General features: G+C 35.5%; 1 protein-coding gene across 2 annotated transcripts in view; it reads right to left on the reverse strand.

Annotated features, from left to right (window-relative positions):
* MYO3B (myosin IIIB) overlaps positions 1-17,499 on the reverse strand; it is a 189,723-nt gene that overhangs the window by 110,715 nt on the left and 61,509 nt on the right. For both annotated transcript variants that reach the window (XM_088168045.1, XM_088168044.1), the window contains exons 10-11: positions 13,172-13,237; positions 1,945-2,100 (exon numbers count right to left, since the gene is read on the reverse strand). In XM_088168045.1, the coding sequence (XP_088024171.1) occupies positions 1,945-2,100; positions 13,172-13,237 (222 nt within the window). The remainder of the gene's footprint in view (positions 1-1,944; positions 2,101-13,171; positions 13,238-17,499) is intronic.

A 17,499-nucleotide genomic window follows, 5' to 3' on the forward strand; every position in this document is an offset into this window, starting at 1 on the left:
TCTAGAGGGTACAATATCCCTATTACACAGCCAAGTATTTTACTGTTATGAGGCTATGTCAATCCTCTGGGGAAAATTATAATTAGATGCTCTTGATGGTTAGTTCTTTTGTAATAATCTTATGTTTCTAGTCCCATATTAACTTTCTGGCCCACAGAATTCATATTTTGCAGGGATGTATTTTTGCTATCTCATTAAAGTTTGGACCAATTTGATCAAGTTTGAAATCTTTAGAATATCATTCTGAACAGTATGTTATAGATTTCAGAGGTAAACAATAAGTAGATTTTTGTCCTCACTGAGCATGCTCTCAACCCTGATCACGGTGGGCTAGGGCTTCACAGAAGAAGTAAGGATACCAAAGTATAATGCCAAAACAATCAGAAAGATTTTTGCTTGAAAATAAAATATTGAGGCTAGGTTAGGTAGTGACAGGACAGACAAGGAGCTGAACTCCCTTAGATGAGCACTGATTCATACTAGGATGCTGGGAAGCAAAATCCTCCTTACAGTCCAGTCATATCTAAGGTGTAGAAGCTTGTCTGTCACAGCAAACCCAGCTGATACATGAAAAGGCTTGAGGAAAGAAATGCTGAAATGCTGTCGTGGTCTTGGTTCTTTGTCACTCCACATTATGGAGCTCAATCCCAGAAGAATGTATTAGAATACCATGAAAAATCCATTTCAGGGCTCCTCTTAGCACAAAGATCATTTCACTCTGTCTATATGTGCAACCAGGACAACAGCTGGAAAAATTCTTACACCTCTTGGGCCAGCTATGCCATAGCTGGAGGCAGTGTGATCTGTGAGGTACTATATGGGAAAGGAATCTTTGGAAACTAGATAAAGCAGTAACTTCTACTGTAATGCTGGCATAATTCCCACCCACAATGAACATTTCCAGGTATGTTTTCCCAGAAAACAAACAAAGAAAACAAGAACAAATACACACACCCCACAAAAACAAACAAACAAAACCTCACCACCCACAGAAGTCAGCTTCACCTTGAAACTGTACTTAACAACCATTCCTTATTTTAACTTGTACATTTTTTGTTTGGGCCTTTAGCAATTAAGCCACAGAGTTTTATGGAATGCAAGTATATACATGTTTATGACTTATGAATCATAACATATAATTTACTCCATCAACATTAGTAGGTGGTTATTTATAATAATGAGCCAGAGCTTATCTAACTCTAGAATTTCATATTACAGAATGATTGCTGAGCTTGGGACAGTGTGTTCATCTGCATTTAGTTCTCTTTTGAAACAGTGAAATTCTGCCACCCTCTGGACAACTAAACTAAGACATATTTACAATCAGCCTCAGAAGATGCCAATTCTGCTGATAAACATGCATTGCTTTTTAAGCACATTTTAAAATTAATTACTGGGCTGAATGAAAAAGTAGAAGTTATTATTAAACTATAGGCAAAACAACTACTTTCAGTACTGAACAGCCTTCTTACTAATAGGATTTAATCAAACAGAAAGTTTCAAATATTTTTGTTAACTTTTTCTAGTAGTCACTTGAATGCTCACAGTTGTATTTTTAAAGATCTGTTACCAAAGTCTGATGTAATGTTTCATGCCAACATTTATCACCACAAATCAGAATATTATGGAATTATCAACATCTTTCTGAGTAAGCCAAATGAGAACAAGTACAGAGCAGAGTTCAGTGGGAGAAAGAAAGGCAAAGAAGGTTGCATTATGGCTGATCAAACTAGCTTTCAAAAGTATCAAAGGGAAAACATGACTCTTACATTCATCACATGGCAAGCAGCACTTGTTGCTAACAATATTGCCAGTCAATGCATTAATATGATCATCTGAAACAGTAAAAGTCACATTCAAAATTTCAATTTGTGCTTCCAGTGTAAGTGTGGGGAAGGAGGGCTGTAGCATAGAGGTTGGTACATACAACACCTTGTACAGTACCTTGTTTTGGCTATGGAGCCTAGCTGCTGCTGTTCTTGGATGAGCTCAGCCAGCTGTTTTTGCAAAGACATATCTTTACCATGGACTTGTTTAATAAATGGATGCTCCAAAAGATGGGTGACTGAAGGACGCTTTTCAAAATCTTTGATTAGACACCTGTGACAGAGAAACAGGGGTCTCAGATAATGATGTTATATCATTACAGTATGAATGAAGTCAGCTTATTGTGTGGCTGTTACTCTGTTTTCTTTTTCCACAAATCTGAGTTCCTCAATATGTAACAAGACTCCTCCATAGTGCAATAAATCTGGCAAAAAATACTTAGCAGAGTGAATGCACCCTACAAGTATACTAACATAAAGGCTACAAATTCGAGTTTTTAGTCTGTCTTTTTATCTGTAACTAGATAAAAGGAAAAAATGACACTATATCCTGTAAGAGTTGTACAGTTAGTATACATAAAAATTAAGATGAAGAGATAATAAATTCACTTTAATTTTCCACCTATTCTCCGATGAGACTTTGACTATGAACTGTAGGATACAGCCTATTGAAAATCACAACTGAAACTTGTGGTACAACACTGATCAGAACAATTTGATATATAACTTTGTTTTTAAAATGAAGTTACAGGTAGATATTCTACATCCAAATGATAAGTGTTAGCATAAGAATTATAGAAAGTTCTGCAAACCTGCATAATTCAGTCTGGAAGAGAAAGGAATCTGTCAGAATTAAATGTTAGCCAAGATACCAAGGTTCTTTCCCTGATAGGAACAGGTGAATTAGTAAAGAGTAAAGAAATACATCTTATTAAAATCAGCATAAAATAAAGTACCATGTTAATTTATATAATCAAGATTTAAGTTTCGACAAGCCATCACTCAAGTTGAATTATTTTCTGCATAGTAAAGCTGAAATAAGGTTCAAACAGAAGAATGATCCACCATGATAAGACTACTTTCAAGTATCCACTAATTAATAATATTAAATAATTCTAATAGTCTTGCTGAAATAATAGGTATTGGTATTAATCGAGAATGTGAAAAGTAAGTGCTGTAATTCAGTATATACCTCCCTTCTAGTATCTATAATTTTATCAAATTATAGCTCGAGATGAATTTATTTGATGAGATGCATTCATATTACATACTTCACTTCCCTTGCAGGGCCAAATATCACAAATAAAGACTACCATTTTAGCCAAAAGTTCAATGAAACTTTAATACCTTTTAGAATTTATATTCCAGTAATAAAAGTAACAATGTACAAAATCTAAACTACATTACAAAAAAACCATACACATTAATTGATTTCAAATACTACCAAACACATTAGCAAGTTATTAAAGTTTAGCCTCACCTCAAAGACTTTACTGAAGACTAAAGTCTGGTCTTAAAATGATCCTGAAATACCTTTGAACATAACTTTAATACTTTAGGTTCCCGAAAACCATTTTGCTAACCTCTTCTGCACATCTAGTCCAGGAGAGAAAGTCTGTAAAATATGTTACCAATTTTGGAACTATTTTGCTATAGGCTAGAACTGTAGCCCCCTGATAGAAACACTAAAGCAACACAACCTGCTTTATCTCCATCCTTCTGAGCACAAGGCTATAAATACCAGTCCTTCCCCTCCATGAAAACATCCATCATTAGCCTTGAACAGGTTGTGACAATCTCCCCTACCCCTTTTCTTTTTTGTAATCTGGGAGTTTTAAAAGTCAATACACCCACACAGACAATATGCTCCATGCCAATCCTGTTTAAATTCATGTTTCCTGAGAAAAAGGAAAAAAGCATTTGAAAAGAAAGACAACATTAATCAGGAAGACAGAGGAAAAGAGAACAAAACAAGTGCTATGCATTATACAAACCCACAGATTGATGACAAGTATCTGAAGTGGAGATTTCAGTCTGAAAAGCTCATGCACTCATGATTTTTACCATTCTATCAATAATTCCAACTTCACAGTATTTATGTTTTATTGTTAATATATAAATATTCTTAAATTTGATTTCATCTGGAGTTTTTTCAGTACTATAACTGAATCCAAGTGAATCTACATCATAGGATTATATACAGTTTGTGTTGGAAGGGAACTTTCAAGGTCACCTAGTCCAAACTCCCTGCAATGCACAGGGACATCAACTATATCAAATTACTCAGAACCCTGTTCAACTTGACCTTGACTATTTCCAGGGATGGGGCATCTACCACCCTCTGTCAGTGTTTCACCTCAATGTAAAAATGTCCTTCTGATATCTAGTCTGAATCTATACTCTTTTTGTTCAAAACCATTATCTCTTATTTTATCACAAAAGGCACTTGCTTTTCAGATAATAACATTAGAGTTTAAATGGATTCTCTTCAAAAAATTACAGAGTTCCAGACAGGATATATTGTGTTGATCAAAAGTGTGAAGAACATGCAAACCTTTGACTTGGTGGCAGGCAGTTACTCATAGGAATTCTCTGAGCTCTAAACAATGCACCCACAGATACACTCTACAGACAAGATACAGAAGCTGCATGAGAGTTTTTCCATATACGTGGCCCATAGGTGAAACATCCAAACGTCCAGGATACTGCACTCATTGTGGAAGCTCAACAAGAAGAGACATTTTGGAGAAGAAAGTTCTCAGCTCCTCTCTTGCATGCCTGAAATGTGAGCTTTTTAGGTCTGGCAGATGTTTTAATGAGCACAGGTAAGTTCTGTGAAGCACGTGATCTTGGAGATCTTTGGAGATTCTTTGATTCTGTTGCATAATCCTGCCAATCCTCCACTGACTATTCACTTTGTGTGCATGCTTCACCTTTGCAACAATCGATGTTTATCTATTGTTTCATCTAAATGCAGCCTTCATTCTCTGGTAGTAGAATATTGCTGCAGTCTGTGTTCATGTAGGCTTTTGCGTGAAACAACCAAAATTTTGTTAACTCACGTGATGACTAAGTTAATGACACAAGACACATCAGGATTCTGTGATTAAACTCTCTGTTCCCAGCTCAGACCAAGCACACTGCCTATTGTGCCAAGTTTGTGCCTGCACTGGAAGAACAGAGTTGTCTCAGATGGTTAACCAGATGACACAATAAAGCAGAGAGCTAGCAACTAGCAGCTGTGCAAGGGTGAGAGAGAGCTGCTTAAACTCATGTCTGTAACTTCCTGTGTAATACTTGAGCTTCAGGGAAGAGGCTGACAGGAGAATGAACATTTCCACTGGAGTCAGTTTAAGACATCAAGTCAAACGGCAAGTTCCTAGCACTTTAAAAACACAGCAGCAGAAAAACCAGGTAGGCCATAGGGAATAGAAGTGTGTAAGGCACACACTCTCCTTTGCCTCTAAAAGCAGAAGTTTTGACACAGTCACTTCTAGAAATTACTCCTTACTGTGTTTCAAATGCAGTAAACTGCTTGCAGCTTAGTCACTGTAAGTACTGAGGGCCCAGTCTGTACTCAAATATTCAGTGCCAATTTGATGTCTCACCAGGCATGCTGTGATGGAATGTAGGATGGAAAGCTGTCATGTGACAATGAAAACATAGCCCTTATGTTTCTCAGTGCGTATTCCTTTGTCCTTATTCCTCTCTATGTAGAAAAGGCCTATTAATACTCTGCTTCTACACACTGTCAGTCCAACTGTGGTGCTTTTAGTGCAACATGAATGCCTGCTGCTGCTGCTGTTCTTAGTCAACATCATCTGTAAAATAAAAATTCTTGGGCCACCACCTAAGTGCTAATGAAATATGATGCATCAGACTGCCAGTGTCACTGCAGGTGTTCAATAAAGTGTCATTGACATCCTACTGGAAGTAGTATTGACACTATAATGCTCTTCAGAAAAAAAAAATAGAATATCAGCTCTTACAATGCTAAAGCCTGCACAAAGATGAGAATTATCACAGTTTTCTACCAATCTGCAATCTGACATACAATTATAATTTGTGGAAAAGTTAATTATATGAGTGTCTGAGTTCAAACTTGCCAGTAAATTAGAATATGTATCTAACATATGCCAGAAAAAAATAAATAAAGAAATAATAAACAAAAATTCAGTAACACTACCATTTGAAAGAGTACAGTAACAAAACACTTTTACAATTTCACTCATCACAAAATATTCTGAAATCAGTGTGTGCATTGTACAAGCGAAAAGCAACATTAAAAAGCCCTAGTAATGAAGGATTTGTTTCTGAGGAAAAAAGAAAACTAAGATATCTTCAGATTCTCATCTGAGCATTCATTTAAGACCAGTTTGGACAGTTAGCTCAGGCACCGTCAAACATCAACCATACTGCAATTATTCATAAAACCAGTAAATGTGCTGCACCTGCAAATTCAGCCAAATTGTTTGGCTCGTGGAAATTTAAAAAAAAAAGAAAAAAGAAAAAGGTGGTGCATTAGTTTGAACTGAGCAAATTGACTAGCAAATCTACTATAAAATGGGTTTCAAATAAGGTATGATGAAAGTATCACATTTAGTCTGCTGTTTTTTGGATCTAAAATAATAGAAAGGTGAAGTATGTAGAGATTGAAAAAGAAATAAAAATAGTACGTTTGCCTTGATGAAAGTCAATCCATTATCTAATTGGAAATTCTAGTATCTTCCATCATGCCTTCTTAGCTGAAAATTAATTCTCAGAATTCATTAGCGTCACTACATTAAACATAGGTTGCAGCCATTTGCTGCAATCTCACAGCCAGGCTCCTAAGCACCATTTCCATTCTGCCACAATTACAAGCAAAGATGAAGCATTTATTAGCAGAGGATAAGAGCAGCCTCCCATCCACACAGGCCCATCGGACACAGCCTCTAAAAATTCACTGGCTGCTTGCACTCGGATGATAACATTGTTGGAATTGCTGGGTCCTGACAATGTAAACAGCCATGTCGCAAGTAGCGAATCAGATGGCTGAAAAGGAGAGATATTATCAGCATTCATGAGCTAATATTTACTAATGAATAAATGGAAAGAAACAGATTTCATAAGAATTGCAGTGGTGGTCTAAGTCTCCTGTGTGTTCAGAAATAGAAAAATAATTACTAACGTCACTCACTATTGCAGCCAAACCTAAGCAGAGCAGCAGCAGCAGCTCTTTCTTTCTGAAATTCTCTTCCATTAGATCCATTATGATCTATTTTTCCTCAAGTACTTTTTTTAAAAAGAAGGAAATCAAGCAGCTGCAACTCTCATAGCTTAGTTACATTATGATTTATCACCAGTATTTAGGTTTTTTTCAATTATTACATTTCTAAATGCTACATTTTGTGATGATTTCTTATCTGCTAAAAGTGTATTGCTGGAACTCATTTTATCTCATAACCCAAATATCCAACCAGACATCAAGCAACTATTTAATATCTACATGAACAGAAGATACATAGGTTAATATTTGGAAGAAATTATGACTGAGTATCAGACTCTACTAAAGCTGGGGAATTCACACAACAGCCTCTGGGTGACAGTGATATAAAGCCTCTATGCTGTTCAACTGTTATCTGTTAGCTGAAGTCCTCATTGCCACTCCTCTGGTCCCTATCTCTCTGCCACTCCCTGCCTCATCAGGGTTCTTTCCCCATCACTCCCATCTGCTCCTCTCACAGCTCTAGACCGTTCTCCCCTGCCCTCCTCTCCCACATATTCACTCCTTGCACAAGTACCTGCTGTCTAGCAGTGAGGAATCTTTCCAGGACTCAGTACTATTAGGATAAAAGAGCTTTCCATGGTCTTCAACCAGACTCCAGATCATCCTGAGGTACTAAGATCCTCTCATTCCAGGCCCAGAAAATAGTTACCAGACTGCCCCCAAAGACAGAGATGTTTTAGAGTGGCTCAGCTGAGATTCTAGAGTGGAAATTTCCAATAGGAAGAAGAGAAAGAGTAAGGTCATATCCTCTTGAAAGGAGGGAGCATTCTCTCCTAAGCAGGGAGAAAGAGGTCTCTAGGTTCTGAGACTTTATTTTGCTCCACATGCTTACCTGATTACTTACATCATAAGGCTGCTTCACGATGCAAGATTAATGAAATCAAGACCATGACCTCAAATGGGTTGATTCCACTGCTTAGAGAAATGGAAGGACAGACTCTGACAAGCAGGATCATCTAGGTCAGATATATTAGGTCAGAAACCTTCCAGTCAAGGAAGGAAAAATAACAGTCTCTGAGATTTTTTCAGATGGTTAAAATGCTCAATAACTGACTGTTCCTTCTACCTCTGTACTAGCTGTGGCAGGTACTGCTCAGTTACATGCAGCCAAGATGTGGAGAAGACATTTCATGAACTACATTTGTAGTAAGATGCAGGAATGTGCCTGCTTCTCTGACACTTCCCCGCTTTCCACTTGCAGGCCTGCCCAACCCCCACTGCTGCAGGTCACTAATTTGCAAAATTGAACTAAAAAACTGTGACAGCTTTGCCAACAGCATTTCTGTTTTTGGTCCGAGTTCAGCAGGACTCAAAGGATAGAAAAAAACCTTATCTTCAGGACTATATACAGCTGTTCCTTTGCAAAAAGCAAATGCTGGGCAGTAGGGGTATGTGTGTAGGTTAAACAGGTCTCCTGTCTTGCATAGCATCCCATGATAAATAATGATTATACTATTCATTCTGCTACAATCAGATATCAGGATGAAAGACTAAATTTATGACAAAGAACTCAATCATCACATGCACGGTATAAATTCTGATGGTCAGAACACATTTATAACATTATTGATCTGCCTTTTGGGAGCAAATGCTGTAAATTACTAATCCTCCCTAAGAATGAGACAAATACTCAAACACTGAAATGTCACCATCACCTGTTTCTTAATAAATCTTTTGGTTTAATGCTCAACATCAAGCACCATACACTATAATTTAGAGCACACCTCTGAAACATAACAAAGATTCTATCGCACTAGAATTGTAAAATTAGATGTAGTAAATATCTTCTAAATCTTCAAAACTTATAACAGGTTTCCCAGCCTTATTTGGGCTGAGTAAGCATTACAATTTATTTTGGCTCATATACATAGTTTAGAGAATAAACAACTGAAACTCTATGAAGTGGCACCCCTTGCAGCTCTTTCGCATGGGTCTGACTCATATAGAAATCTTTGAAATTTTACCAGTGACAACAGAAATACAATCAGAACAACTCTAGGGAGCATCTCAAAACCACCAAATACATTTATTAATTCTATTATGAAATTGAATAGCCTTTCACCAGGAATTCGCCTGCTCTGTTTCTTTGGTCTTTCTGGAAGGCCCAAGAAAAGAAAAACCCTTCAGAACCTTGTACAACTGAAGCTTTTTATTAGAAACAGTATGTTTAGCATTTGTACCAGGTTTTCTCCCTTAGGTACCTATCCCAGCTTGACACTAGGGCATGTAGCTGATTTGAGGCAAGATTTTTACTACAACTACTCATTAGAAAGTTGAAGATAACTGTATTCATTATATATGTCCATTCCTCTGTAGAAATACATGTATTTCATGCAATGTTCAAAAGTGGCAGAGATCTTTTGTCAGGTACTATAATTCAGTATTTCAAGGTCATCTGTACAGAGATCCTGAGAATCTACACCAATGAATGAAATGTACAGATTTGGTGATAACCTTACACATCACAATCTGTATCTTTCTGACATTTGCAAACCTTTGCCTTCCCAGACACGGTGAAGTTAATAAGTTATGTCAAATGCATATCATGTTCTCAGTGAAAGAAACAGTAAAATACTCTTTATGTTACATGAACAGAGTATCACTAAATAATTGCTTAGATTGTGAAAAAACTTTATCTGCATTCAGAGAAGTCAAATATAAATGGACCACTTAAAACCTATATAATTTAGATGATCTATTAACTGAATAACTCTGAATGTAGACTCATCAATATGAAATTCAGCTTGCTAAGCCATGTTTAAATTGAGCACAAAAAAGTGAGTTTATCAGGACAAAAAAATTATCTTTGTACTCTATTTGCAATGTCATTGCTAAAAGTTACATTCTGATGATAAATGTGACCATAAATCCTTAAGTTCACATTTTGACTTTATTACTTCCTGAATTTCTTAATTCTTTAATTCCCTCCAGCTCAAGAATGACTAATTAATTCAAAGAACCAGAATAGCTAATCTAACCAATTTTATTTTATTTAACCAATGATTATTGGTTAAATAAATTTTAAAGGAGAATGTCTGTCTCTGGAGATACCACTACTAATTTTAATTAAAATTACCATTTTGTGATGTAATGTAAATAAAAGTTATTGCATTCTTCTGCTACAAGAACATATTAACTTTCTTATTTATCCCTCGAGATCAGTCAAGCTTTGAAGTGCCAAGAAAATTATTTGTCATTGCTGTGGTAGTTTACGTGGTCTTACAGAAATGGTAAAAATCCTATTGATATGTAGATAAAATGAAGATAATTAATTATTTCTCACATTATGACTGGAGAGGCAAACTTTTCATACACAATCACAGTAGTACAGATAAATACACATACATAAAACTGCTTTATTGATCTTATGTCAATAAAGTATGCATGTGCTGCCTGTATCTTAGTAGATACCAAATACAAAATTAGGCTGTTGCCTAATTGCAAAAATTCTTATGAGGAAAACATATTACAGTCTTCATCTCCACTCAAGGTCAACAGAGCTGGGAATAAAAACATAGATTCACCAAGTTAAAAACCATCTTGACACCCTTTATTGAGATTTTGTAAACATTGCATCTGACTAATATGCTGCTACAAAATCTTCACCTCTTGGAGCAATAGTATCATAATCAAAAATTTAGACTTCATTCCTGAAAAATAGATAACTATTTTAGCAGCTTAAAGATTTACCAACAATGAAACCAGCTCAGGCATGTTGTAAATCATGTAACATGTTAGAGACCACTTATAAAAAATGCCTCTTGGGACAATGGCATTTTAAGGGATGCAAAATGGGGTCAAAGAAAGGTACAGGGGCCAGGTTTGGTAATCTTGGCATAAATAAAATTATTGCATAATCCAAACTGAAATTAAAAGCTTAGCCAAAGCTACATGCTCAGTTTTGGTCAGTACACAGGTCTGGCCTTTAACTTGAATAGATAAGCTTGTTATGCAAATGATGTTAGCATCAAGGAGGAGGGAGATAATGAAATTATTCAAAAGCTAACCACTCATCACAAGGGTGACAGAAACATCAGGCAAGGTCCTAACATATGGATAAAAGGCAGTATGGAATTTATACAATTGCTGCTTTTAATTTATCATAACTAGGCTGTCACAAGGCGAGCATCAACAAATGCATAACTAATGCATATAAATGAGCCAATTATCAGTAATGGCTAAAAGGTTTGCAGTTGTATGATCCAATGTTTCATTATAAAAATTTTTCTAGAAAAACCACTAATGTAAATCTAAGCCTCCATTAAAACATCTTGTAACCTCTGTATCATACCAACTTTACTAACACACGCTCAAAAATACAATGTCAAAGAGAATTCAATTTCAGTATTCTCTTAAAGGCAGGTATAACATAGGGTATTTATTACAATTGTTGCATTTCTCCATGTTAAGAGAATAGTGTATGAGCCTACTTCCTTACTTCATTGAGCACATCACTGTAAAAATGAAATGCAAAATTTGAGAACCTGCAAAGGTTGATGATGAGGAAGTAGTTAAGCAAAAGTAAATAATAATCCATATGATTAAAAATATGAAATTTCAATATATAAAAACTCAAAGGGCAAGATTAAAAACAAGTTTAGCCATAAAGTATTCACATCTGACTTGTTTTATGAACAGTACACACTGAACTAAAGGACTGAACAAATGCTAAGAAATGTTTAACTGAGTTTTTGTATTGTTCTCAAGCCCAAAAGGAACTTCTAAAAGGGAAGATACCAAGAAAGAAAAAGTTATATAACAATGCTGAAGGTTAATGCACAGTGCTCCTGAAACAGGAACGTAGTAATATTTACAAGGTGCAGTGACTTTCCAAAGCACAAGTGGAATATAAACCACTAGTGCTGGTCCCCCAGAATACAGACTACAGCCTTTAACTACAATGCAACCAACAGTTTTTTATATCAGAATGAAGTTCGTCCACCACTTGGTGACCCTTGTACTTAAACACTGAACCTGCCATATGTCCCAAGGTACCTTGCTGTGTAAACAGGGACATGCATTATGGAGAACCAGAACTTGGATCAATCTGCTCTAGAGGAATGTATTTCTGCTGCCTACACTGGAGAGATTCTGAGTTACACTGCAGCAATAGTAATAATGTTCTTTCTCTGTAGGTCAAACATTACACTGTATCTCATCTGCCTGTCTGGTTAAAGATCAGCATAGTAAATAACAGTAATTTTCACAGATTACTAATAAAATCTGCATTAGTCTTTTTATTTTTAACATCTTCTAAAATGGAAAGACATTACTATACAAGTTGTTGAAAAAAGTATCAGGTAGGGATATTGTACTCTGCATGTAATTGGATACACAAGGAACACAAGGTTCAAAATGCAGATGTGCATATTTACTAATCTATCTTGAAAAGTCAGGACTGACAAGTGGTGTTATAACAGTATTCCCCACATTACACTATTTGGGCTGTAAATGGTTCCAATGAAATATTGAAGAATACTAAAAATCACTCAAAATTTGCAGAAAGATTTTTGAATACGATGCTAGCAACTACTTAACTGTGACTTCCTAGTATCACTGTAAAAGGAAAAAAGTAAAGCAAAAGCGTATTTTGTTTTGGCAACAGCTGCATTCATCATGCTCTCAGTACTATTGGTGCTCAATTAAATATATAGAGTACCTATATATATATATATGTATACACAACCTACTGAACCTTACTAAAGTGGAAAAAAAGGCAATTATTTTCTTTCTTACCTTTCAAATTCTTATTTTAAATTGACCAGCAGTCATTTTCACTAATCCTTTTTTCTCCTCAACAAAAAATTTCAATGGAAAACCATCAAGGAAACCAGGTGTATTTTATAAACCTGTTCCAGGTCCATCAAAATCAAGAGACACTCAAATGAAGAAAATTATATAAGATCAAACGTGCTGTAAAGCTTTCAAAAAGTGAGGCATGGTCTAGAATCTATGAAAAGAAAACTGTAGTCAAAAACCTGCAAAAGCAGTAACTCCATAAGAAAATTCTGTTTTTCAGATTGGCACAATTAAGTCTTGCTGAATAAGTTGTTTTTAAAAGGAGAAAAAAACTCACTGTGAAATGAAATGGTTGAATCCTCTGCACCATTTTTCAGGATGTAGTAAAGTAGGTGGAGGGTTTCTGAAAAACAAAGATTTGAGTTTTAAAATGTTTATGTTATCTCACAGATAGTCACCAAAGCTGCTCCTGGTTCCACCAGACAGAAAAATTATAATTGTGAAAGTAAATAGTCAAATTGTCTGTGTGATGCCTTAAGATGCCTGTTGGATTTTTCTTGCTGTTGCTTATTCACTGACAGCTCTCTTTTCATGTCCTTCTCCTTTTATGTCAATACCTTTGAAGCTGGTGGTCAGTATAGCTCACAGTGTACATCCCAACATTTCCCTTTCAATTCAGCCTGACTGAAAATGCAATATTAACCTAACTATCAAACCGCTTTAACCCTTTGCCCAAGATCACATTTTCTGATCAAAACTTCTAAAGCATGGATAAGAAAAAACCTGTAGGATTTTCATGCTGAGTTTCAATCTATATTCTGTTTGGATGACACTGTAAACCATAAAACTTAAAACTGACATCTAGCAGACAGTATTTTTATATTAAATAGTAAGACATTCGTAATTAAATAGTAAGTATTCGTAAAAGTAATTTTTCAATTCTGGTAAGTTCCATGGTAGTTGACATAAAATTCCTGTCCTTCCTGATTTTTACTGTTACAATTTAATTACATAAACATACAAAGTAAGACCTATAGTTCATATTAAGTGAACCAAATTTTAGGAGGCTCAAATTTAGGACGACCAACTTACAGCAGGAATTGTTCATAAAATCATGTATTATATTATACCATGTTATCCTCCAGAGGTTTCCTCTGCAGCTTAAGATTTGTTAAGTACTGAAGCCTAATTTAACTTTTTGAGATTAAACTTACAGAGGTGTTTTATGAAACCTTAATGACTTATCTTTTGGTGCATTTGAGGGTCACATATTACTAAATTGGCAGGAAAAAACAATCACAGTAAGACTTCTACAACAGAAACACAATAATATTCTGGATTGTAGCACAAATCGTGTCATTTATACTGTAGCTACATTCCACAGAATAACACTGCTTGGAAATATCTCACAAAACAAAAAGGAAAACAGCATAAGCAACATAAATTAGCTCTGATTTGCTCCACAGTCACGACTTTTTCATGCACATTCACTGAAAAATGAGTTCCATTGAACAATTACTCTAAAAAATGCAAGCAAATTGGTTTGAAAAAATTGCAATGTGGCTTTATAATAGATGGACCATTTTGTTCATCTGCATCTTTTCAAAACAAACGTAGCCATCAAATTACACTGCAGGATGACAAGTTTGCTGAAATTACTATCTCATTACCTTTCTCTTTTGCTTCAGAAGACTAAGGGAATACACTTTTCTTCATGAAGTGAAGAAATCCAGAATGTTTGAAATGTGTATTACTTAGTAAATTTATTATTAAGAAAAAAAATATGATTGGTGATTTTCAATGACAATAACATTTCATGGTTGTCTCCCCTTTACCAGACTCATATGTTCATGCACATCACAGAATCTGATCTTTTTAACAAGTATAACAAAAACAAACAAACAAAAAAAACCCCAACAAAACAAGCAAAAAATACTATTTTTAGGTATACTTCTAGAAAAAAAAATCCTATATCAAAGAAAGGTAAACTTTAAAAATATCTTTGTCTATAATAAAAATAGTTATCAGTCCAGACATCCCACATATGTGACCTCTGCAAACAGCTTTAAGAAACAGCCAGCTAGGGTTAGGGTACGTTTCAGCCTTTATATTGCAGGAATGGTACTCTATCTGACATTTTGGATTCTGATGAACAATCAGCTTCTGCTGTGAAGTACAGTGTATTTCCTTTTAGAATTACACGAGCACTGTTTATTGAATATTTACAGTGAAGTTTTGAATTTCATTGCAATGTAATTTGCTTTTTCAAAAGCATATTTTCAAAATATGCAGTTTTGTCTTCTCTTTTCACAGCATTCCAAAAGACTTCCCACATGGTAACAATGGTGCTGACAAAAAGCATATGGTTTGGAGGCTTTGTTAAGAATCTCACAAAGAACTTTCTGAAAAAAGACACAGAGATACTTTCCATTAGTTGCAGATGTTATGATGGAAACAGGTGGGATTTCCTAATGGAGGAACAGATCAGCAGAGTACATGTCATTCAGGAAATGCAGTTTGTCATTTGCAGGTTAATAATTAATGGAGAGAGACATCTTTTTAACCATAAAGAACATGCTTTGCCTAACAAATTACTGAACTACTAGGCTCTCACTGATAGCTACTCTCTCTGGCAGACCCAAATCAAAACAACCAAGGAAGTAGTAACTCTACAGATGTTATCTTGAGCTTGATACTTTTGTATTTGTTGATAGAAGATACTATGTTATTCTTAGTGCTTTTGCTGCAAAACCATTCAAATCTGTACTTACACCACTATAAACTGATGTTTCAGGTACTCCATCTCCAAAATTGAACTGATAAACAAAACCAGAACCTTCATTCATTAGCATCTGTAAATTACATTGGTTCCCCTTGGTAAAAAACATTACCTTAACTACAAAGTAAAAAATCAGTCCATCCTTTTCTGGCATCATGTGAATAAATTATTTCCAGAAAGAGATATAAGAGCGTCAGCTTCCTACCTTCACTTTCCCTAAGACACTAGAAACTGTTTCATGCTGATGGCAGAAAACATCACTGCTTCCAGGGCACCTCCAGAGGAGACTTCTGCAGCAAAGACTCTAAGTTCTAGGGTAACAGGAAAAGGCAGATATGCAAAGGTAACTCTAAACTGTTTTCATACGCACACCTGGTCTTTTGCAGTTTGAAATTAATAATTCATTAAGATACCTGTAATTCATATTCTGAATCATATCTCATTAAAGGGAAAAGGTAAAATAACTCATATGCATCATGAGATGCTAAACCACAGAGTAACACTTGCCTGACCACTTCACCTCAAAGATGAAAGTAGGGCCATTTTGGATTCCAGACTGTGTTAATTCCATTATATGGAGTTGTGAGGCTTTTGTGTACTTGCAGCAGCCAACATCATTGCATTTTGCCAACACCTGGCTATTTCTGCAGCACTCAAAAAAACACATTCATAGAAAAACTAAAAAGCTACCTCTTGTTAACTTGCTGACATAACTTACTCTACTTTTTTTCATATAAAATTAGAACACTCTGCATGCAATCTTTCAATCATCTTTGCCACATGTACAAGAAGCTGAAGCATAATATAGTCTTATTTCCTATTATATTTGATGGAAATTTTGAGAAGTAGATAGGGATATTACTGGCAAAGGCAGCTATAATTGGGTTTGTCTTTTGAAAATGTCCTCTTTTGATGAAAGATGAGTAATCAACCATTTATTTCTTAACTTTGTCTTTTTTCTTTTAGTTCTTTCTATAATTCATAATTAGTCACAGAACTACATGCTCTATTTCCTTAGGCAAATGCATTGCCCTTGTGAGTAGTTTTTCTATCCTTGTATCCAGTGCTTTCCATGGTCATACTAACACTGTTTTTCACTGGGAGTTTTGCTTCAGTAAAGAATGTAGGGTTGAGACATACAAGACACCCATACAGGGAAACAATGCTGCTTCTAAGGACAAGAAGACATTAGCAAGCTTATCATGCAAGAACTGCTGCTGAATTCTGACTGATACACACACAGCTGTATGCTGGAAATATTTTAATCTGTAGAGCTTTATGTGTTCCCATCATTCAAACTGCCTCCAAAGTCACTGCCTTCAAAGTCACAGCTGGTGAGGCAAAATTGGTCATTTTACCACAGTAAGGCCAATGATGCAGTCCAGTGAGCATCACTCATCCTTTACGTTAAACTGTGAACCTAATTACAGATCATGGATAATAGATATTTGTTGGTAATGAGAAAACAAATATTTTCATTTATGACAAAATTTAAAAAACTGAAAACACATCGACGATTTTTAACTACTTCATAAACATCATCATATATTTTACCTACAGAAATCACGGCAGTGCCTCCAATTACCAAACTGCAACTGATCAACCTACCACATTGTTTCTAATGAGAAATTAGCAGATGAACAGCCAACCTGTCACCCTCTACAGGCTCTGACAATCAGTACCCTACACAAGCATGTTGTGAACTATTATTCTAGCAGACTGAAGAGACTATAGTTCTGTTGACAGTTCCCTAGGTTTATACACAGGTAGTTCTTATATGAAAATAAACTCTTCAGGCATATTTCAAAAAACTAAGTGAAACAGCCGAAGAAAAAGGACAAATTCAACCACATAATATTTTCTTACAAAAGGTTACAGAAAAAGAA

This window comes from Sturnus vulgaris, chromosome 7 (assembly GCF_052056855.1).
Source record: "Sturnus vulgaris isolate bStuVul1 chromosome 7, bStuVul1.hap1, whole genome shotgun sequence".
In the NCBI taxonomy this organism is placed as follows: Eukaryota; Metazoa; Chordata; class Aves; order Passeriformes; family Sturnidae; genus Sturnus; species Sturnus vulgaris.